Source organism: Oryzias melastigma, linkage group LG16 (assembly GCF_002922805.2).
Source record: "Oryzias melastigma strain HK-1 linkage group LG16, ASM292280v2, whole genome shotgun sequence".
NCBI classification, from domain to species: Eukaryota; Metazoa; Chordata; class Actinopteri; order Beloniformes; family Adrianichthyidae; genus Oryzias; species Oryzias melastigma.
Window position 1 is genome coordinate 19,664,396 of NC_050527.1, and position 25,256 is coordinate 19,689,651.

The following is a 25,256-nucleotide window of genomic DNA, read 5'->3' on the forward strand; positions in this document are numbered from 1 at the left end:
ATCTGGGCATCTGCAGGACAGAGATAGGGTCACATCTCAACCGTTTATCAAAGAGGAAAGCAGATTTCACAGCTGATGGGTCGCTGTGGCAGGTCTGCAGACCCCAGGGGCTCTGCTTGGCATGAGGGACTGGAGTTGTGTTATTGCTGCTGCAAAACCTGTTAACACAATCACACTGCACCGTCAGCGCTCACGCCTCGCCATATTAAGGTGGTTTATACGCTCTGCAACATTCTTAGATCACCGGCCAACTGTGTGAATTTCCTTCCTATTGAATTCAAAGTTTCTTAAAAGATGACTCGAGAGTTTTTCTAAGTGTCCACCCTGAGAACAGGAAAGAGGAAGCACTGAAAGACGCTAAAACACGGACAGGAAACTGGAGCGTTTGCACAGGTCAGAGCAATTCACAGAGCGAGGGGAAATCAGGGTCAAAGGACCGGAGCAGAAAGGTGGAGAACACATAGACAGTAGGGCTGGATCTGTGAAACCTGAAGGGCTGGCGGTGGTTTTCCCGCTTCTCTTCCTTCCTTCTCATCTCTGACTCTCCTTTCTGGGTGAGTGATGGAGCTGCCAGCGCTCCGTCTCATCCTTCACGTCTCTCTCTGATCAATCAGACTATTAGACTCCAATTACAGCGGAAGGCTGAGCGCAGGTGAGCGACGACCACGTTCAACCAGCCGCCGTTCCACGCCTCTGCCTGGCTTCTTTGCACTCTCCAAATTAACGCAAATTAATAGCGACACTCAGACATAAATGTCTGCCGTAGAAAGGCTAAATTAAGATTCTGGGTCACAGCTAGTGAGTAGCAGGTGTCTTTAAAAGTGGTAATTACCTGGGCTGGACAGAACCAGGAGGAGAAGGTGGCCTGTGGTTTGCCTGGAGTAACAGGCCTGGCCCGGCGAGCCTGGTTTCTATTGTAGGTGTTAATAATTGATTGGGAGGCGAGCTATTAATGAGCAGCAGATTTAGAGCAGGGTTGTAAATGTGTGTTGATGAGGGTGTTGCCGCCTCTCTTACAATGCCTTACCGGTGCTAATTACTGGGGCTTAGTCAAGGTGCAACTGTAATGAGTCTGGATTCAATAGAATTCTGTTTGTTATGTGTTTTCAGGGCCTTTTAGTGCTAATTACACAGCAATTGAAATGCATAAAGCTTTCCTAATTCCTGATTAGCATCTTTCAGGCAGCGTTTTTATTTAATCTTTTCTATCTTAATATTGTTGTATTAAGTCAACTTGCTGGGAGCAAAGATTTATGATTAAAACAAATCGGCTTCTGAATTATGTTTTACACAAAGGCCTCAACATGAAATACTGAAGTTCACAAAGACATAATACAAGTCAGAAGATGCAGAAGGATAATTCATCGTAACCCTTCAGCCTCCACACATTTACCTTTCATTTGTGTATCGCATCCTTGGGCTAAGAAGAATGTTACAGAGGGTTTAGGAAGGCTAAAGTTCCCCTTGGGAAAGGGTTAAGGTGGAGATTTTTGTTTCAATTTTAATTCTGTAATTATATGAATTCTTAATAAGCATTCACACTACAGTGATTCTCCTGCTCCTTTCTGTATGTTTTTTGGCACATAAAAACTCAATCACACTTTCAGATTTCAGCAATCTTGGTATCAAAATGTTCAGCTCGTTCAGGACATTACTGCTTGTATTTTTGATTTTTATAAACTTTATAGTTTTTGAAATATAGAGGAAAAATGCCACAGAGGAAACAAATGAGAAAATCTTCAAATTCGGTATTTTTAAGTAGATTAGCAAAAAAAAATAATTAAATTCATGGGATATGTTTTTATCTTTTATAATAATTTTCTGAAAATAGACATTGAGCTGTCATATTAGCATAATGCTAGCTCATTTGAGGAACGTTGAATCTACTCAGGCCTTTTATAAAATTTTGAGTTTAGCAAATATTTTTGCAACAAGCTAACGTTTTTAGCCAATTTGTTATCTACTGGGGTTTTAGGCTTATGTACAGTTTAGCTTTTATTTTAACAACAAGCTAATGTTTTTGAAAAATGTAGTTTACTGAGAAACGTTAGGCTATATAGGAGTTTAGCTATATTAATTAAGCAATGTGCTAGCGTTTTGGGGGCTAATTTGGCATCTACTGAGGTTTTTATGCTAATTTGGAGCTTAGCTAATATTTTAGCAACATGCTAACATTTTTGACTAATTTAGTTTACTCAGGAATTTTATGCTATTTTGGAATTTAGCTAGCAACTTAGCAATTAAGCAATGTGCTAGTTTTTTTTTGGCTAATTTTTTTTTTTTGTTTTTTTTTTTTTTGCTAAGTTGAGCTTCTATTTTAACTAGCTGACGTTTTTGACTAATTTAGTTTACTGAGGAATTTTAGGTAATTTTGAAGTTTAGCTAGAGTTTATTTACTTATTTTTTTAATTTAATTTAATTTTTTTTAGCTAGTATTTAACCAACACCCTAAATAGTTTTGCAAAATTGGCATGTATTAGGAATTTTTAAGCAATTTTACTACAAATTTTTCAGAAGTGTAGGTCAACTTCAGTGCTCTTTCTTAGTTCTTTAATGAAATGTTCAGTCTTTTAGCAAATTGAACAATATGCAAATATCTTTTGTATTTTCAGCAAATTCCTTCAGTAATTAAGGTCAATTGCGTCACTGTTTTCGGCAAAGAGCTTCAGCATCTTCAGCGACTATTTTCAGCAAAAAGCATTCACACTGTTATTGCAGGTAATGCAACTTTTCTAGTTTGAGATAGATTTACATAAAAGCAAAGTCTTCATTAGCAAGCTGACGCTCAGGTTTGTCATCAAATCTGGTGGAGAAGCTGCTGTTTCGCTAAACTGTTCACCAGCATGTGCTACAGTTGTTCCAAGCCTGTCCGTGCACGTGCAGAGTCGTGCTTCATGTCTTGGAGCGTGCGTGAACTTCAGAGTGTGTTTTAGGTCTTAGTGTTTGTGAAGGTGCTGATGTGTGGGAGGGAGCGTGGAGACAGCATGCTGCTTTTGGCCAGGAACAGAGAGCTTGAGCTTGTAGACTACAGAAGAGCAAAAATGTCAAGATACTGTCCTAATTTTCACCTGGGACAGAGAAAGAGGCAGGGGCTGTCAGCCGATGGAGCGTGATTATTGTGTAATTCAGTACAAGGGTAAGAATATGGGCCTGTGCAAACCAAAAATTGCTCCAGAAATTATTCAGCCCATCACTCAAGCCATTTATCTCGCCCTTTTTGCCCACCCTCTCCCTCCACTGTGTTTATTGTTAGCTACCCCCTAAACTTTAACAAGTGGTGGCGGATTTTTCTGTTTCAGAAATTATATTTTTCTTCTTGTCATTGCTTCATTAATCAAGAGGAGGCATTCTGAAAAATGTTTTGTTTTGGAGGCTGCAATCTATTTTGTGTGTGTGTGTGAGTGTGTGTGTGTTGTAGTTAATCTGCGCCCGTGGCAGGTTTCCCCTCCGAAACGCAGCGCTAAGCAGCGGTATCGCAGGCCTATTGTTGTAGCCTCTGTCATAGCAAGGAGAGCCTGATGCAGGCCTGGGCTCGCCTGATAAGGAAAAGAGGATTCAACATGGCTGGAAAGGAGAATCAGTGGGACTTGAGAGTGGAGTACGGATGGGGCAGATGCGCTCACACACACACACACACACACACCAACACAACATACAGATGCACGCATGTTCTGCACACACATGAGCCGACACACACACAAATCATCACCATCATCACACTGGCACATGCCCAGGCAATTATTTACAGTAACATCCAATTACATATGCAAGAAAGCACACCAGGATAGGACCTCTCTGTAGCATAGCTGCTAAATCATAAACATACACACATACGGCAAACAAACAAACAAACAAACCATCAAATTAAAGAACATCTGAACGTTTTCATGTTGCATGTAAAGGTGGCCTCCTCCACCCGTCTGAGAGTCCCAGTATCATCAGAACCACCAGGATTTCTGGGTTGGACACACAAATAATTTTGGCACCAAGAACGTGGATTCATCTAATGAAATAATAGGCTCAAATTTTAGGCGGAGAACCAATTTGTGATTGCACGCATCAATTATTTCTTGGGTTTAAACCAATATCAGAGCGAGGGTCTGTTCAGATGTGTAAAACGGTCATTATCTGGGCTTTGTGTCATCCATATATTTGTTGGGGACGTTTTCATGGCCCTATGACAAAACGTCTTTCAAAGCACAAGTTGTTTTAATCTGGGCCCTCTAACACAAATCCACATTGGTGTCTTCTTGTGATTTGGACAAAAGTATGAAAGGGGTCATACCATGAAAAAACAACTTTTTGAGCTTTAAGCACATTATACTGTTCATTCTTCTCTATAAAGAACCCCAAAGCGGTATTTTGATTCATTCAAACATTCTCGAGAAATCCTCTACAAACCTGCTCTCTCAGCACCAGCCCCTCCCACACCCACAAAAACAAGCAGCTCTTCACATGCTGATGTCACAAGTTGAGAACCGCCCCCTTCACGAAGAGTCTGCTCCACCCCCAAACACTTTTTCCGCAAAGCTAGCAACTATCAGCTAGCGTCACGAGCCCCACGCAGACGCCTGCTGTCTGTGTTGTGAGCCAGTTAAGTGATGGACAAGAAACAATCATTCAGTTTAGTGTTCAAACTTCCTGAAAAACTTCTGGTGAGGAATCTGCACGACATGTTGGGATGCATTCTGAATGTATCCGAGAATGGTGCAAGCAGATATGGATACTGGGAAGGTGACAAGAGAAATGGAGCAGACTATTTCCTGGTGGAGAATTGGAGCAGACTATTATCTCATGGAGAAAGGGAGATGACTATTTCCTGGTGGATAAAGGGAGCAGACTGTTGTCTCATGGAGAAAGGAAGACAACTATTTCCTGGCGGAGAAATGGAGCAGTATATTTCTTGGTGGATAAGGGGAGCAGACTATGGATAATTGAGCAAAGGCAGAAAGGTACGCGTGAAAAGGATTTTGGATACAATGTTAAAGATGCTTGAAAGAGGACAGAAACATTCACAGCCAGTGCTAATCAGAACAATGTTTTCATCCTTTCATTAAATCCTGAAATGTTCATCTGGTGTTGTCTAAATTTTTTGACTGAATTTGACCGCAAAATGGACCCCTTAGTCATCACTACTCTGTAAGTGCTAAATTTTGCAGATAAACACCCAGGCTACACTTTATGTACATCAATATTTTTAAAACATTTGATGTTTTTTTTCTTTTGGGTGACACGCTCACGAGGACGTCTCTAGGATGATGTCATGAAATGGGCGGAGTCTCAGAGATGGAGTCGTTTTACTTCTGGGTAGAAAAAGAGTTCATAAAAACTACTAGATTTCATAAATAATTTGTTCTTTAGTGTTCCAAAGGTAATATACGATCACTTACATGGATATAGTTTACTCTGAACAACTTAAGAAAATCGTGGTATGGCCCCTTTAAATAGAAAAAAAAATTCACATAAGATGGAATCAGTACTTTTCTAAATCTTCTGTTTAAATTCAGCTGGTCACTGCCACCCCCAGCTCATAAACAGTCAGTCAGTCAGCTAGTCAGAGCCATTACCGCTGCAGCTGAGCTCCACCGTTTGAGAGATAATACATGGTTGACTTGATCTACAAGTGAACCTGACATTTCGCTGTCCTTACATCACAACACCACTACCCAAACTGATATGGCAGCTCCCCTGATAAGCAGAGCAGGACTCACTGATTTGCTTTGTGGTCAATTTATAGTAATGGCTGCATGGTTTCCTCAAACGTGGCGGGACACAGAGAGTCCATCCAAGCACAAACACAAAGAAGGAGCTGATCGTTTCCTGTTCATAGGCCCTGCCAATATTTCTGACCCATTCGTTTCAGGCTGAGTCTGGCAGTCTGAAGTAAAGCACTAAAAAGGACATGCAAGGCCAGATAATGACTGGAATGGATCAAAATAACTTCATCGCGGTGGACTAAAAACACCTTGATGGAATATTATCCATGTTTTATATGTTGAGATTTGAATATGATCAAATAAACAAACACATCTTTAATGAGTCGAACACTCTTTGCTTGAATTCAGGTACATTTTCCTTGATTATTACTGAAAAGTATTTCTTGGTAATTTTTTTTTCATTGTGTCAAAATGTCACTAAATTGTGAGGTTTAATTAAGATAAGATGGGACAGAATTTATTCATCCCAGCGGGGAAAGTGAAGTGTACCAGCAGCAAAACGGACTGAAAAGTCAGAGTGAGAAAATTCAAAGAATTTACAGATGCGTAAAAAATTATAAAACTTTAAAGAAAGATACTTTTAAAATCCACATTATAAAACTGCACAGCATATAGAAATATAAGGAAACAAGTTAACACACAAGAAAAATGTATGTAATGACAATGAAGCAGTTTTTTGGGGGGCACTGAAAGATATTTTTATAATCTCAAAATCATTTTTTTTACTTTTATATAATTAAAACAACTTACATAATTAAAAAATATCTATTAATACTGTTTGTAAATAACATTTGAATGTACAGACTTAAAGAATGGTAACTACACACAATTTTAGAACAATGATCTGTGGTGACACAAACAGGCTTAAAAATGATGTGTTGAGAGAAAGTTTTGTTACTTTAACTTTAATATTTTGAGAACTATTTTAACCAAATGCGATTCGTATCTTAAAATTCTTAAAATTAATGATAACTTTGTTGTAGCCTGACTTTGATGATGTGTGTTAATGACTGATATCATTAGAACAAATGAACAATTTATTTTTTATTTCAATTTTTTTTTTGTTATGGGATTTTTTTTTTGTTAATTTTGCTCAACTTTCATTTCTCTGTCAGAAAAACAAAAAGGCAAACCAAAGAACAGCCCAGGTCCTAAGTGGTTAAACTACAGAGCTAGCACTTAGCAGTTAGCAGCTGCTGTGTCGCCGTCTGTCTGTTAGCAGCACAAGAAAAAAAAAAAAAACTTTTTTCTGCTAAAATGCATTTGTAGGTCATTGTTTGTGTGAATACAAACTAATAGAGCCACCTGCTGTCAGTTTAAAGTGTCCTTGAAAGAGTTATTGAGCGTCTTGCTAGCTTGAATGAACTGTTTTTGCTAGCCTCCTGCTTGAACTGCTGCCATATTCTGCTGCTGGGCTTCCTGGCAATAACATGTGATCCGTTCATGACATGGAGACTTCTAGTGGAGTATTTATATGAAATAATAAGCTTGAAATATAAAGAGATTGGTCATAATAAGAATACATTAAATATCCAGTGCTGATTGGAAGACAGCATTCGATACCCATCAACTATGTGATCAGGCCAGATTTTTGATCATGTGATCAGTTTCCTAGTTACAGCTTAAGTGTTTGTATTAGTTAAGTGTTTTTTTGGGATACTGTATGTTTAAATCACTTAGCTTTAATGAGGTTTGCACTCATTTATTTATCTAGATCTCCCATTTTGGGTGAATTTACTGATACCTTAACCATCAATTTAAAAAATCTGTTGTTCACCTTGAAACAAGTTTGTCATGGATAAAATGTCACCCCCTGACCTTGATAATGAAGCAAACCCAGATCATGATACTGCCTCCTCAGGTTAGATGTGTTGAAGCCGGTCAGGATCGTTGTATAATCTCATCTTGCTGTTTTTTAATCACTGATGATGAGTTCATTAGGGCGACCTTCGTCGGTGGCTCTACAGGGTCATCTTTATCATCTCAGTGATTCAGGTGTACTGCAGTGTTCTTCAAATGTCAGTTCATGTTTTACTGCTTTTGACAATTTTACGTCGAATCATTAAAAATTAAAAATAAATGTGTTACTGCTGTGGGTCAGGTATTTGCCTGAGGAGGGATAGGCTACACCAAAAGGAAGAAAGGACCTACAATCTGTTCACAAAACCATATTCTATACAAACTATGGTTATTTATGAAGAGAAGTAACGTATAAAACTAGAGCTGGGAATTGATTAAAAAAATTTAACTAATTAGTTGTAACTGGGGGAAAAATTAATCGCAATTTTTTTTGTACTATTTGGTAACCACTTATCTGCAGAAATCACAAAATATAATCATGCAAAACACATTTAGAGCATTTATTTTTAATTAGTGCTGTCAATCAATTAAAATATATATATAGATTAATTAAACTTTTGTGTTATGATTAATCACGATTAATCATCAACACTCAAAATCTCCTTTGATTATCTGAAGCTATATATGGACACATTCAGCCCATTGTGTTCACACTGGACGAGCAGGGAGGGGCTTCTTCTTCTTCTTGTTCTTCTACTGTTTACTAGTGCATGTTCCTATAGTTGGAAGAGCTTGGTGTAAAATATTAAGGTGGTGCAAATCTCACAAATCCCTCCCCAGACATTTTCTGTCTCAGCTCTATTCCAATATATGAAAGAATTAATAATTCTAATAATTAAATAAATACATTTCTAATAAACTAAATAATTTCATTCTAACTGATCACTCAGCCTCTATAACCGTATTGCTTCAATATGTTAGCAAGATAACATCGAGCTGTAGATAATAATAATAATACATATAATTGACTTTGACACGTGCGCGTGTTGCAGAGTGAGTGTGAACGTCGCCTAGCATGTACATTACAGCAAATACACAACAGGCCTTAAACACAACAACATTAACAACTAAGGAAGAAGAGAAATAAAGTGAAACTAAGTTGAGTGGTGCCAGCTGCTGAGCCATCTGTCACTGTCATGGCTGTGACACCGATAGCATGTTGAAACAAGTTCCTTGAGAAGAGCTGGAGATAATCCTGGACTGTTTTCATTTGCAAGATAGTACTGTTGGCGTTGGTGAACTCTCAAAACCAGTCAGTCTATAGCAGGGGTTCCCAAACTTTCTCTGGTGAGGGCCACATAACTGTTTTCTTCTCTGATGTGGGACCGGGTCAGAAAAAGTGTCATAATCACAGTGTAAACGTAAAGATTTATGGCTTTCCAGAAAGCCTCACATAGCCAAATTTACAATAATTCATTTCTGTAATCTACATAGAAAAAGCAAAACACTTTAAAAAATAGATATATGGCATTACCTGTGATAGATTAATAGCTGAAGATGTATAAAATGATAGCTGAAAATGCTGAAGTTAATAGCTGAAAACAGTGAATTTGATAGCTAGCTATAATATTAGGGAAATGCCAAATTAGCAGAATAAACTCAAAATGTTCTTAATTAGCCAAAACAGCTAGCATTTAGCTGAAGTATTTGCTAGACTTCAAAATAGCCCAAAAAACTGAAAAAAGCCAAAATTAGCCAAAACAGCTAGCATAAAGCTGAAATACTAGCCAAACTCCAAATTAGCCTAACAAAAACAAAAAAGTCTAATTTAGCCAAAACAGCTAGCATGTAGCTGAAACATTTGATAAAATTCATAATTAGCGTAAAAAAACGAAAAAGTCTAAATTAGCCAAAAAAGCTAGCATGTAGCTGAAATATTAGATAATTGCTATATTAGCCTAAAAAAACTATGAAAAAAAGGTCTAATTTAGCCAAAGCAGTTTCTGGGGCCGGGCCAAATGTGGAGGAGGACCGGATTCGGCCCCTGGGCCGTAGTTTGAGGACCCCTGGCCTATAGGAATATTATAAATAAACCTCTTATTTGTTGCACTTCTTTTACCGTTCAGTTCAAACTTCTTGTGATAAGACAGATCAGAGCAGGCATCTGGAAACAAGAGCGGCGTGTTGGACACATGAGAATCAAGGCTTTTGTAATGGACCTGCTGGATGCTCTGAGCAGGGAAGTGGAACCACACAAACCCGGTTGCTTCTGCTGGATGAATGCCAATAGACCTTGACCAGATCTTCTGGTCCGAGTCCTCTGATCCTTAACCTGACTGGTCCTGGACCTACTTAAAAGGAACGCTGTCAGAAAGGCTGGACGGATGATCAACCAAGCAGAGAAAAACACTCATCCAACAAAAGAAAAGGAAAGTTTGCTGATGAGAAAGCCGATAGGCACCAAAGAGAACTAAGTGATGACCGTCTTCTCCCTGGTGGTCCAGCGGGCCCTCATTAGACGGATGTATATGAGGCTGTCAGAGCGGGAATATTACACCACAGGGTCGTCAGCAGACTAATTGGGTAACAAAGACCATTTCCAGCTCAGGAAAGCCATCTTTTAGCAGCCTGTGTGCTCTGCCCCTGATAAGAAAGTTCACGTCTAATGCATTTAGCGCGGGGCAAGTTCACCATCTTTATCTTATTTACTTAACTTGGTGTAAATATTTTTGCTCTTTTACAGTGGAGTCAGACAGACCCCGTTACCCCGGCGATCAAACTATTGAACTCAGGTGTTTGGGCCACTCGTCAGATTTCATCTGCCGGTCTCATTTCTGATGAATTTCTAATTATTTTAGAGTGAGCTGTGGCTGCTGTGGGGAGGGTGAGAATCTCCTGAAATATAAATTCATATAAAGTAGATGCCATTTTAATACATCAAAATGTTTAACTCCCTGACAGAAGAGCAGGGAGTTCAAAAGAATATGAAAATCCAATACCTAAAGGGGGCACTGAGGTTTATCTTAAGTCAGGGACTTTATTCAAGCACTTTATTGTTTGTCCTTATTTACCGCCTCTGACTGATCCTAGTCTTCCCTGTGTGCTTATGAGAGCAGGGATTTGTTGTGACCTCATTGACTGATTGACTCCCGAGTTTCCATTTCTCCCTCTCCGAGGAAACTCCCTGTTTATTCCGACGGAGAAAAGGCAGGATCTGTCCAGAGAATGTGCCACCTGCCACCCTGACCCCCAGGGGCCACGGTAATATCCATACAGGTGAACATTACAGGCTCAGGCTTCCCTATTATGTTCCCTCGCTGCTCCAGGAGTCAGACTCAACTTACATGCAAAAGATCAAACAACTTTCTTGAATTCAAATGTGAAATTTTGTGTAATTCACATCGTTAGCAGAAACGCCACAGCGCAGGGCGCGAGCGTCCGCCCCCCAGACCAGACCCTGGAGACACACGTTGCACATTCAGCTTTCTGCTGTTTACACCGTCCAAACACTCTGCAGGAAAAAAGGCCTTTGTCACCTGATAGGAGCAGAACATCTGGTGTGATTGACTTCAGTAGTTATTGGTATAAAGAGTATTAGCTGTCCTGAATTTTTTAGGTTATTTGGGAGTTGAGCTAACATTTCAGCTACATGCTAGCTGTTTTGGCTAACATAAAGCTGTTTTTTTTTTTTTTTAGTCTTTTAGTCCAGTTTGGTATTTAGCTAATATTTTTAGCTTTCAATTTCAGCATCTTCAACTATCAGCACTAACATCTTCAGCAACCAAATTTACCTTACATCATTCACACTAGAATTATCACAGGTAATGCTATATATCTAGTTCATAATTATGTTAAAAGTTACAGTTTTAATGTTTTAAAAATGTAGTTTTAGAGTGTTCAATAACTGTTTATCCTGTTCGGCCGCGACCTAAGGTGTGTTTCAGGTTAAGGCCCCTGGTGTGATTGAGTTTGACACTAATTGTAATTAAAACAAGTTGATAAGACTCAGGAGAAATGAATTCAAACAAACTCATGTAGAAGAAGTTTGCAAAAGAATGAAAGAAGATGGAGGGGAAAGAAAGCAGAGGAGCGAGTGGGGTGGAGAAAGGGGATTGCTTGTCTTCAGGGCAGTTGCAGCTTAAACTAAATTGTTTGGGTTTAGAGTTGGAGCACCTTGAAGTGCCTGAAGGTCTCTGAGAATGGAGCATGGAGCACAGATAGTGTTCCCCATTCTTAATCTTTATTCTTGCCCCCATTTCTCTCTTATTTAGTCAACTGGAGATTCATTTAAGGACACAAAATTATGCCGAGGTGCACTTTTTATTATGGGATGCAGCTTTTTTGATCAAAATCCCAAATGGCTCGTCGTTTGTCGGCTTTCTCGTGCCCTGAAAAAGGGAAGAGAACACGCAGTCATCGTGCAGCACCTCCCATATGCAGCGTTAATACGAGCACTGTGAGCATTTCATCTGAAATAAGTAATAGCTAATGCAGCACATGAACTTTGAGGCTTACAGTCCAGTCAGCAGGATAAAAGGTGATTTAAATGAGAAAATATTTATTCCTCATAGCGGCGCCATGATAGCAGCTGCCAAATAAAGGCACATGCGCACAGTGATGGGTGTCCCTTTAAAGATTCCGGGAACAGCGGTGACTCTCTCAATTTAATCGATTTTTAAAATGAAAAGTCAATTTAACCGAGTTGAAAAGAGAAAGATGGGCAAAGGAAAGAAAAAAGCATTCTCTTGCACTCAAGCAGTAAACTAACCGCCGCGCAGCGCAGAGCAGAGCAGAGATTTCAGCTGAATTATCTCCCACCTCACATTTGCTCTTAGGCAAGCAGTTTAAAAGCCAAGCGATTGAGCCAGCGATCCAATTTGAAATGCAGAAATGATTAGAGCAGCTTGCCTCATTTCATATCGAAACTCTCTGATTTATGACAGGGCACAAGCCAAGATCTATCTCTGAGGGGAATTAGTGTGCAATTCCTGCATGTTTCTGTTATTTAGTCTCCAAAAGCAGATGCAGTAGCCTTAGAGAGGGCGATGGGGAGGGGGGCGGGAGGAACACTGCAGAAAGGGAAATCTAAGTGAGATGAACTATCTTAAAACAAGCATAAACATGCTCATGGGGAGATAATTCTTCTCACTTAGTAGATTTTATGCAGATAATTTTCCTTATTTTAAGAGTTTTGGTACTAAATTATCTCAATAAGATATTAAGATTTTATTACTTATTATGAGTAAAAACTTGAATGTGAACAGTTACAACAGTAACATTATCTTTATGTGACATTTGTATGGCAAAGATCAATGCAGGAATTTTGCCTTTATTCAAGAATTTCTAGTAAGAAAAGAAAAGTGCTATTGTTTACAAAGATTAGAAAAGTACTTTTGTTTTAAATATTTTTGGCTGGTTTCAACAAACAGATCCCGAATGTTAAGATAACCTTATTTTCAACTGTGGATTATGTATGAAAAGGACAATATAAGCACAAGAAGATCCTAAAATCATGCTTGAAAATTACAGAAAAATTAGGAATTTCAGAACAAAAAAATCCTAAAAAAATAAAATTAATGATACTAGAGATTTGGTCTTTGGTTCATCCATTCCTGGGACACGTATGACTTTACCCAGGGACACTCAGAAAAATACAATATATTGGAAATCTAGTACTTTTGCTCGGGTGAAAATCACCCGGCGATCGTGCTCTAGGGTTAAAAAATCATTTTTAGAAAATGTATCTTAAAAAATATATTTCTATTGGTCAAAAAGAGCTTGATATTAGTAAGAATATACTAATTTTAAGGTATTTGTGGTTCCTATGAGGTTAGAAATGGTTTTGAAACGTCTTGACAAGCCAAATTTTCTTGTTCTGTTGGCAGATCATTGTTCTAATTTTAAGCAATATTTACCTTATTTTTGTACATTTCTTTCTTGCTTTTTAAAGCAGACTGAAGGTGTCTTTTCATCTCAGCAGCCGTAACCACGCCATGCAGAGGAGGAGAGAATGACACAAAGGCCGTCTTCAGAGACGGAAGAATTTCCCACTTTATGTAGGATGTTGACATAAACTGGAAAAAAAATCAAGTATGCAGCAGCTGGTTCAAAAGCATGGACCGACTGTGACTTCTTTATTAAACAAAAAACCTCATCCATCCTTGAGGCTAAGAAAATATGAATACGCGGAGCGATAACGAGGGCTGGAGGAAAATCTCCCTTAATGAAATTTCCAGTTGACCACATGCAATTTGTTTCATCGCAGTGAACAACTAATTGCAATGGACGTTATCAAGGTGTGAGTGTGCTGTCTGCTGTAAACTGACTGGTAGAACAGGTACAAATCCTTTATCCTCACTCCGCCTCGGACACAAACCTGACATCACCCATATGTGTTTGTGCGCGTATTATCAGTCCAAATTATTTGACAGGCCAACAACTCCCAAATCCTCTATGACCAAAAATAAAAAAGGCAGCACTTTCCCAGCGAGTGGATGTTGAAAGCTGAATGTAAAAACCCCGGGAACGTCCTGATATATTCCGACAGAGCCGGTTTGATCTCTCAGTTGTCTAAATCCCGCAGCTGTGGGATCAAGACGGATACAGTGCCAGTCAGTGACCTTGGCGGCGGGGTGTGTGTGTCTGTGTGCGATGAGGAAAATAATCATTCCCACCCAAGGTCTGTATCGATTTCACCTGCCCTGACCATGAAGCGGGTTAAGAGTAGCCAGTGGTGGTGAAATGGTCAGCGGTGATATCATTAGCTTGTTGTTTACACAGGGAGGCAGGAAGGAGGCTGAGTGTCACCAGCCACTTTCTTCTTCACCTCCTTCAGCTGATCAGAGGATCATGGTATCAAGGAGGGATTAGTAGCGACTTGGGATTTGTGTGATTGGTTAATTTATTGCGGTGATGGCAGGTCTTTCATCTATGGCAACATTTAATCAGCGCAGCCACAGAGGCTATTACAGGTTAGCTCCTTTCTGAGTCGGTCCGGCTGTGCCATCAGCTCTATCACAATTCCCCTGAAATTTCCAAATTATCTGGAACAGGCTTTAGCTTCTCAGTAATAAAAATTAGAACAGATTCCTGATAGAAGCTTTTGCTCACACAGGACCAATTATAAATAGCACAGCCCTGGCTTGGAAGAGGAAAAAAAAATCCAAGTCTGAGAGATGTGCGCGGAACTTATCGTTCCGCCCGGCTCTGCTCTGATCCAAATCCGCGGGGCAGAAAATTTATATTAGATTTTATCGGAGAGGCCTAAGTCTAGAAAAATCAATGAAGGTTATCTTTTATGTTACAGCAACTTGTGGAAATATTGATTTTCATTTTATAGTGAATTTGGAGCATCAGTTTGTAATCACTCCTGCGCTGACTACACTGTTTTGGTGGCTGTATCTCTTACAGGAGGAACGGAGCTCAGAGGATAAAAAGTAGAAATAAAAATACCAACAGAGTATTGAAACCACTGGAGTGAAGGCAGAAGGTAGATAAACTCACAGGAGAAGGCCGGGGGGGCTTTACGGCCTGGAAGATGAGAATCTGCACACATTGATATATATTACTGGATCGGAAATCACGGGACAGACATGCGGCTTTACTGAGTCTTCCCGAGTGAAGAACGAGTTAGAATAAGAACCTCAAAATGGTTTGGAATCAACTTCAAAAACCACAACAAGAAAATAATCAGATGGAGAGGAATCATCACAGGACAGGAATCACATTTTAATAGAGAGAAATTAGGCTGGGAAGTTTGTGCTAAAGTGGGAGCTAGCATGTAGCATGTAGCATGCTAGCTTGGGGCATCATTGATGTCTTTAATGATTTATTATTTTATTGTTTGATGTTTTAAAACATATGATTTTATTCCCTCATGTTAACGTGCGACCAGCACAAAAACTGATGGAAATTCCCGTTGGGTACTTATAATCTGTGCAGCAAAGGTTCAGATTCCTGCATTCTCTGCATGGATTTTTAGTGCGTCTGAGGCTACATGTTGCTAATTTTTTAAGTAAATATTCACATGTGATTCATAAATACGTACTACCAGTGTTGAACATGTTTCTTGGCTGGAGGAAGCCCAGCTAGAATCTGCAGCGTTCACTTTAAACACTGAAGAAAGAAGACGGCGTCAATACAAAAACAACAAAATATGTCGTTTTTTTTCATGATGGTAGATTTTTACATTATCTGATTTTATTTGTATGTGCGTTAGAGTGTTTTTTGTTCTTTGTTCAGCACTTTGAGGTGTTTTTAAAAGGAAATAGACTAGTTTACTTCATTTGTCAAGTTTATCAACCAGTCATACCACTGAACCTCATCAGTCTCCTCTCTGGGTTTGTGTTATGGCTGTTGAGGCGAATGATCTCGATCAACACCTGGCAGGTGTTTAAGCCAGAGGAGGAGTCAGGAGGCTGTGGAGCAGGAGGTCTTTGAGTTTGAGTTGTGCTGGTTTGTTTGGTTCTCTTTTTCCTCCTTTGTTTCCTCAGCAGTCTTATGCTGGTGGGTTTTGTTATTTTAGTTTGGGGTTGGACCTTGGTAGTCTTTATTTGGGGGCCTGCTATGTTTCTTTTTGTTAGTTAGATCCAATTATTATCAGGGAGCTACTGACTCAGACGGTCAACGTGTCTGAGTCAGCAGTCTCTCTGACTTACTTTCTAGGTTCCAATCTCTCGGTCTTGATTTTTGTTTTGAACCAGCAAACTAAAGATTTTGTTTTCTTTCTTCACAGGACACAGTTCTTTTCTTTAATAAACGGTGTCCCTCATCTTCCTTGTGTCCAGCTTTTCATGTGATTTGGTCCATTTTTGGGGATTCCCTGGACCTCAGACAGGTTTCCCCGTCAGGTACCACATGTGCTCGCCCTGCAAGATTAACTCGGGGGCTTGTGACTAGTGATGACATCACACTAGAGTAACGCCACTTATACAAACGATTTAGCGATTTTGGACCAATTTTCTGTACTGAAACTGATGTTTACAATAAAGTTTATTAAAAGAAAGAAAGAAAGTAAAGTGTTGAGATCTGCTCGGTCTTTTATTTATTATTTTTGACATTGACATCTCCTTCACTAACGTCTGCTCTCCTCAGTGTTTATGTCACCGAGCAGAAAGCGAGCTGCATATTCTAGAGGGATTTCCTCCGGTCCATACGACCTAAAAGAAGTTCAACACTTCCAGGATGTATTTAGAAAAAATTTCATGCTAATAGTCACTTTCTTTTTCTTTTTTACGTGCGACTAACAACAAACTAGCATGTTACTTGCTAGCACACACTTTAGAACAAACTTCACGTTTCCCAGCCTGATTTCTCTCTATTAAAATAACGATCATGATCTTGTGATGATTCCCCTCGATCTGATTATTTTGTTATCAAGGTTTTTGCCATTGATTGCAAATTTTGCGCTCCCTTTTGTGATTATGTGTGTACTTGTTTGGACCTCCTCAGTTACCTGGTAACATGGTGTGTGTGTCATTTCACGTGATGGTGGTCTAATGGTCCGGACCAATCACAATCTTACACGTCATCAAGTCATTCAATTTTAGAGATAATACAAATGTAAATATATCTCAAGCCATGTTTTGTGAAAATCGGTTAAAAAATAAGGGAGCTAGTCCGATTTTTTTTTTTTTGTGGTTGATGCCTGCTTGTCTTACATTGAAACAGCTGCGTTGTGTTGACGCGACTCAATGCATAGCAATGGCGCCTGTGAGCGCGCACGTCTCTGTCTATAGCGGCGAATAGGAAAGGGCCAATCCAGTAAAATTAGCGCTGTCAGATTTGTCGCATTAAAAACGCATTAATCTGACATGTGCTTGACGCCGACAATTTTTTTGACGCATTAATCGCGGACTTTCTCATACGTGCCTTTTCATACCGCGCGCGCGGGCGTCCCGCCCTCCAACTCACCGGCTGCTCTCAAACTAGATCACGGGCGGGTCTCCAAACACCGAGCTGCGAGCTAAAACCGGCCGGCGCTAGGACCTGGAGAGCTCCTGCACCCTAACCCGGCTCCAGTTCGCGTCCAGTACCACGTCTGGTGGTACCGGCTCGCGTCCGGCGCCGCGTCCCGAGAGCTGCGGACCCCCGACGTTCCGAACAGCAAGCGCACCGGGGGACGTTTTAAATGTTCTGGAGGTTTGAGCGTGATCCAGCCCCAGCATAGCTCTCTGTCTGTCGGCATATTCATGGTGTGAGCTCCGCTGGACACGTCGCTGCATCGAGCTGCAGCCAGAGAACGCGGCGGCAGTAACAGACTGTCAAACTATCCACAGTGTATCCCGCTTTTCTCAGTCTTTAAGGTTTTAAAAAACAAAAGTTCATTGGAAATGATGAATCTCTATTTCATTTATTACTGTAGTTCAGCAGAGGAGGAAAAGATTTGGTCCTGACAAAAAATGAACATGAAAGTGTTATGGAAATGTTATTTTTGATGTTTTTTATTTTATTTTACTGAACGTTGATTGAAGTTTTGAATTTAAAATGCCCTTCACTTGCACTTGGGCTTTTGTTAGGCATTTTATGTTACAGCCTTTTATTGTTAAGAAAGTTTATCTCAATACAATGTTACAAAATAAAGTATTTCTGATGAAAACTATTAATATTGTCATTCTTGTTTTCATAATTAATGTAGAACTGCTAAATTCCACGAACCACACATTTTTTTCCTTAAAAAAAGGCCACATGTAAATTTGCGATTAATCGAGAGTTAACTCTGGACAAAATGCGATAAATCGCGATTAAAAAATTTAATCGCCTGACAGCTCTAAGTAAAATATATCAATGTCTGATATATGACAGAGCACATTCATTTAAAGTATTTTACGACATCAAAGCATGAATATATGCTTTTAGCAGATGAATCAAAGTAACCAACAGGGGTCGTCTCAGCACACTTGTTTGGATTTACAGGAGAACGCCGCAGTAGCCGGACGACTCGTCGGTTTCCCTCAAAGCCGAGTGCTCGGGCTCTCCCCTCTCTCCAGACAAATTGTAATTTTTCGGCCTGTCACTCTGCATTTCTGCTGCCCGCCGCCATTTTTGCAGCAAATGTTTCCCCGGCTGCAGCTGCTTAATCCTGGCGTCGCTCGCGCACCTCTTTGTCTTTGCGGCGTGCTTACAAAGCACATATTGTAACTGGAGGTGTTTATGTAAATCAGGGCTGGGGGGGTCGTCGGTTGTTCACTTTCCAAGAAAAAGACTCCAAAGAAAAATAGAAGAAAGTGACATTTAAGTGATGCATTTAAAAGGTTTCCAGTTAGCGCAGAAAGAATGTAATATTTTGTGTCTACATTCAGAGGAACTCTAATATCATGAATTCCCTCGGGCACGGGGGGGTGGGGGGTGGAGGAGAAGCCTCTCGCCTCTGAACAAGAGATGGCTCCAGTCTGGAGATCTGAGAAAGGGTTAATCTGATTCCCATTTGAGATAGTCGCCCATGGCAACAATCGGCCGGTCTGCTCTGCTCTTTTGACAGGGGTGTGAGATTTTCAGGTTAGCCAGATAGAAGACTTCATTGTGGGGCTAATTTAAAATGTGAAATGACTTAAAATACAGAGGTCCTCGCCGTCTCATCTGCTGCCAGCGCGGGATGAGGAGATGCCAGGAGGAGGGAAGCGAAAATCAACACGCAATTCCCTGTCTGTGTTTGATCAGTTTGAAGGTGCCAATGTGCAAAGCTATATATATATTTAAAAATGTGCCTTTATATGTGCGGGAATTTGTTTCCTTCCTTTTGCCTGAAGAAAACGATTCCTATCAGCCTCTGAGAGGCATTTGTTATTTGTAAATAAATCTCCCTAAAAAAAAAAAAAAAAATAGAAACCAGCCTCCAAGTGGATAGAGTTCACGGTAAGAGAGATGGGTAGGTGGGTGGAGGAGGAGGAGGGGGCATTGCCGGAGCACAGTGCTCATCTTTTGTGCATATCTGTGCCAATTCAGACCTTTAACATGCTCAAGTGACATTTGCATTTATCCTTGAAGGTTGTTGCCTTTTGCGGGGGAGAAATGAGTGCGAAGCGCGGCAGAGGGCTGGGATTTCTCTGCGCCTTTAGACAGATGGACAGTGTCCTGTCCCTCACTGAGACGGGGGCAGAGGAATGAAGTGTGGAGATGTTGCAAAGCAGCCCGTTTGCTCTCAGCCAAACTATTTCTGCAGCATCCTGATGACGGGTGGGGGCGAGTTCAAAAGCAGTGGCCTGGAAGGACTGTCACCGTAGGATGTAACAGCCCCCCCCCGGACATACATGCACCACCAACGCATAGAGCTGGGTATCAATACTAATTTATAGAAACGATTTGATTCATAAGAGCCTGAATCGATTCAATTCTGATTGTTTTTATTGATTCTTCAATTCAATTTAATTTTAAACATTTGTTTAGAAATACATTAATAATCTACTATATGTTTTGAATACATTTATATTAATCTAATCCAGTTCACATACTGTACAAAGTGAAATGATGAGACTTAAGGTCACAGGCCTAACAGGATAAACATTTATTGAACACTCTAAAACTACATTTTGAAAACTTTAAAACTGAACTTAACATAAGTATGAACTAGATATATAGCATTACCTGCAATAATACTAGTATGAATGCTGTAAGCTGAATTTGGCTGCTGAAGATGCTGAAGGTGATAACTGAAAACACTAAACCTAAAAGTCAGCTAAAAATATTAGATAAAAACCAAACTGGCCTAAAAAAGCAAAAAAAAGCCTCAAGTTAGCCAGAACAGTTAGCATGTAGCTGAAATATCAGCTAAACTCCAAAATAGCCTAAAAAATCTTATTAAATGGTAAAATTGTCCAAAAAGCTATCAGAATGGTTATTTAAAAAAAAATTGAAACTGTAACTTTTTAACAAAAAGCAGGTATATTATCACAGAATAAATCAACTTAAACCTTAAGTAACTTTCAATATTTTATACTATCCATACAAATATATTTTGTCAAAATTATACAAGGTATAAATCAGGCCATTAATGACAATCAAATAAAATGATCTGGAGGGCCGGATAGAATTACCTGGAGGGCCGGATGTGGCCCCCGGGCCTTGACTTGGACACATGTGGCTTACATTGTAACATTGTATCATGAACATTGTAAACATTGTTCTGCTTCTCCTGGAGGGCGTTTCAGTTTGGCCACTAGGTGGCGATCACGCTATAGCATTACTCTTTATTCCAGAAGAAGAAGAAAGAATGAGGAAAAAACTATGTTTTAGTTTATGTTCATTTAGTCAGCAATGTATGTTTAGGTCAACCGAGTGTTAGCCGTCCTATGGGAAATTCCATTAAATGTTAGCATTAAGCTAGCAGACTTTAGCTGAAGGTGCTAAATCCATCCATATTTTTATCAATCGATTATTGATCTGTTAAATTAAATTAATTTAAATGCTTAAATGAGTTTTTATCAACCCACCCCTACCAACGCATGCTTTACAACAGCAAAATGAAAGAAAAGAAATCTGAGGATAAGCGGGGGACACTGCAGCAGCTGAATACATTAGGCTGGATGCTGCTCTCTGTATCACTGCTTAATTTTTTTTCTCTTTCTGAGGAACAAAACTCCACGTTTGACCTCTGACCGAGAAGAAAAACGACCTTGCACATTCAGAATAATTTTCCGGCATATTATAAAAACTCTAACCTCAATCGCCCTTTGAAATGGATACTGATTCTTTAAATTCTTTCCCGCTTGTTTCAGGAAATAGTGAGATCCTGGCGATAGTGCAGCACAATGTGTCCAAAGTTCACAGCAGAACACTCACTTCCTCTGCTCCGAGAGCCACCATCCCATTCCTTTTCTTTTTTTCTACAATTCCCAGACACCTGGGATATTCCTCGTAATCTGAGCGATCAGATGCTGGATCACTCGCTTCCATTTTGATCCTTTCCAACTGCAGCTTCCTTCTGCAGGCCATCTTCAGCACACCCACTGTATCTTCTCCACGAGTGGAACCAGGCTGGACATGAGCTGCATGCCGTTTAGTTTCCTAAATTGTCTCTTTGTGGCCATTCAGAGAAGCAGAAGAGCGGAACTTGCTGGTTATTAATATTTCTTTAATCGCCAAAATAAGCAAATGATTAGTGTTTGTTATCTGTCCTCGACCAGAAGACGAAGAGCACGGTCCCGGTGGTGCTGAGCGCCGGCCCCAGGTGGCTGCTGGATGTGACTTGGCAGGGAGCGGAGGACAACAAAAACAACTGCGTGGTGTACAGCAAAGGTAAGCGGGCAGCTCTGGCATCCTGTTATCTCTGTGCAGAGCAGAGCAGCACGCCGGCCCTCCATCCACCCCTCCATCCACCCCTCTTCTGCCTCCTTCTCTCCGTTTCCTCTTTTGTCTCTCCCTCTCCTCACATTTCAAAGTCACAAACATTCGCGAGTAATTGCGTCTACGCAGCTGCAAGGACACGCAGAAAAAGGCGCGCACAGCCCCGCGCTCACTCAAAGGGTAATTTATATCACTAAAACTCTGATTAAGAGCTGAGAAACATCACTTGACACACAAAGTTAATGGTCTTTAGATTTCACAAGGTAATTAATGCTCTGTTATACCAAGTGAATCCCTATCGCGGGAAGATAACGAGGAAAGCAGGAGATGAGATGGCTTTGCCTCCTTCATTTGCTAACTCTGCCTCCGTCATATATCTTTAATGAATCAGCTGCATCCCGATGATTTGGGATGAAAATAAAGAGAATTTTGTTTATGCAGAAGTGACAGTAAAGCAAAAACTCCAATGACCCCCCAGTCATTCAGATAAACTCCTCAATCTGCTGCATTGTGTGGTGCAAACTCTCATTAAAAGTCTGCTCTGCAGATCAGAGGAGGGCTGCGTTTGCTGCAGATGGTATGGGGAGATGCCTGAACTGTCACCGCTCATCAAAGTGCACGGCTCCCTCAGCTATAATTGGGTCCTGAAAGGCGTTCGCCAGAGAGAACGAGCAGAATAAATACGTAAATAAAGTTGTGTTTCGGGTTCTAAAGGGTGAAGGAAAGGGGGCTTCATTTATCACTTTTCAGAAATGATTACAGCGTGACAATACCCCTCAAAGCTGAAATGGAGCCTCTTCTCCCTCAAAGTGAATGTGGCAGGAGTGGGATTTGCAACCCGGATTTTCGGTCTCCCAATTCTCATCTGCTAATCACTAGACTGCACTGGGGAGTTATCCTCTTAACCGGCTACTTAACTTTGTGCTCTTTATCACCAGATCGCTAAAGTTTTGATAAGCTGTTAAAGCAGATTACGCACTTCTTTAAAATCTTCTAATCTTTTTGCACAGAGAGCGACTGTATAAAACAAAAAAGGCCAATAACAGGATTTTTTTTTCTTCTAAAGTCAAGTGAATTTCCCTCGCTACTGGTGGAGCGGGTAGATAGCATCACGCCAGGCTAGCATCTTTCACCTCGGCGGGGTGTTGCTGACAGCTCCTTTGTTTGTCGCTTCAAGCTTGACCTTATTAAATTAAACACAATATCATCTCTAGACGACCCCTTGTGAGAACTGTTGTGTGTTTGAGTTCTTGAGTCTAAATCCTCCTCAAAGTAAAACTTTCCTCTCTCCTGTCATCTCCAGCTGCTCTGACAGGATTGATTACAGATACTAGACCAGGTTCTGCAACCTTCAACACTTACAAGACCGTTTGGGTCCATTTTTCACCCTCCGAAATGCAGCAAGAGCCACAAAGTCTCACTTCATCCTTAAGAAAAATAATGTCAACTAGAAAAGTTGAATTACCTGTGATAATGCTATTGTGAATGCTTTTGCTGAAAATAGTTACTGAATATCCTGAAGCTTTTTGCTGAAAAGGGTGACGCAATTTACTTTAATTACTGAATGAATTTGCTGAAAATGCAAAAGTTATTTGCAAAATGTTAAATTTGCGAAGACTAGAAATGTTGTTAAAGAACTATGAGAGCTGACATAAATTTATGAAAAATTCTTTGTAAAATTGCTAAAAAAATCCCAAATACATGTCAAGTTTGCAAACATATTTAGGGTGTTGCTTAAATATGAGCTAAACTCTAAATTAGCCCAAAAAACCTTAGATGCCAAATAAGAAAAAAAAAGCTAGCTCACTGCTTTAAAACTAACTAAACTAAAAACAGCCTAAAATTCCTTTGTAAATTAAATTAGTCAAAAAATAGCCTGTTGCTGAAATAGAAGTCTAAATTAGTCTATAAAAACCTCAGAAAACAAATTAACCAAAAACATTAGCATGTTGCTAAAATGTTAGCTAAACTCAGAGTTAGCATAAGAAAACTCAGTAGATGCCAAACTAGCCAAAAAAGCTAGTATGATGCTAGCCAAACTCCAAAATAGTAAAAAATGTTCAGTAAACTAAATTAGTCAAAAACGTTGACCTGTTGCTAAAATAGAAGCTAAACTCTAAATTGGCCTATAAAAGCCGCAGAAAACAAAAGCGTTAGCATGTTGCAAAAATATTAGCTAAACTCCAAATTAGCATAAAAACCTCAATAGATGCCAAATTAGCTAAAAAGCTAACACATTGCTAAAATACTAGCTAAACTCCAAAATTGCCTAAAATTCCTCAGTAAACTAAATGAGCCAAACTTTAGCATGTTGCTAAATATTAGGTGAAGTCAATTTTCTTTTAATTACTGTATAAAAGATGAAAACAGCTTAGGAAAGTATTTAAGGGCTTGTTGCTAATCTAATAAAAATGTTGAGATTTGAAGATTCTCCCAGTCTTTTCCTATGGAGCATATTTTTTTCAATATTTCAAAAACTATCAAGTTTATGGATAACAAAAAAAGGCCTGAACAAGCTGAATGTTTTGATATCAAGATTCCTGCAATCACTGAAAGTGAGTTTTCATGTGCCAAAAATGTACGGAAAGAAGCAGGAGAATCACTATAGTTTGAATGCTTACTAAGCAATCACACATTTAAGTCAATGCTACCATTATGATATGAAATAAAAATGATCTTCTTTTGTATAAACATAATATAAAGAGAAAATACCCTTTTTTTCAAAATATGAAGCAGTTTATATGTTTTGACAGAGGTTCACCTGGTTTCCTTTCAAAATAAAAGACACCTTGTGTCACATAGAATCAGCTGCCAATGTAGGAGCAGGTAGTGGAATGTCAGCAGTGACAAAAAATATATATATTTTACCATTTGTGGTAGATCTCTGCCAAACATACATTGATCCAACCAAAAAAATAACATTGGAGCCAATTGTCACTGTATTTCAATTCATAAGTCGCACTTAAATATTGTTCAAAAATAGAAAATCTGTTTTGTAATCCAGTTAATTCTGGTCATGCTTTCTGACTTCCAACTGATTTTCCGAGGTACACTGCGCCCAAAAATCTGATGTCTGAAATGTTTTAGCTCAGTACTGTCGTTTTTTTTAAAAACTTTATATTTCTTTAACCAGAGATGTGGCTCTGGAGCCGCAGGTTGCAGACCCCTGAACTAGACCAGAGGTCTGCAACCTTCAACATTTAAAGAGCCAATCGGGTGGATTTCTCACCAACCACAACTCACAAAGTCTTACAAATGTCAATAAATTATTGTTTTTTGTACATGAAAAACATGTAAACATGAGAAAAATATCATCTGTTTTGTAATTGTAAAACAGCAACTTTTAACGCGACTCCCTTTCAAAATAAAAGACATGAGATCATCTCAGTGCAGCAAATATTGTGTTAGATAGTTTTATGTCAGCAGCAATTAAAAAAAGACTTAATTAAAAAAATATTT

General features: G+C 39.6%; 1 protein-coding gene across 2 annotated transcripts in view; it reads left to right on the plus strand.

The window, feature by feature from the left end:
• Positions 1-25,256, plus strand: part of zfpm2a (zinc finger protein, FOG family member 2a) — a 172,347-nt gene that overhangs the window by 86,934 nt on the left and 60,157 nt on the right. Inside the window, exon 5 of one of the 2 annotated variants that reach the window (XM_024267352.2) lies at positions 21,638-21,749. In XM_024267352.2, coding sequence (XP_024123120.1) covers positions 21,638-21,749 — 112 coding nt within the window. The remainder of the gene's footprint in view (positions 1-21,637; positions 21,750-25,256) is intronic. The other variant, XM_024267353.2, reaches the window with a different exon arrangement.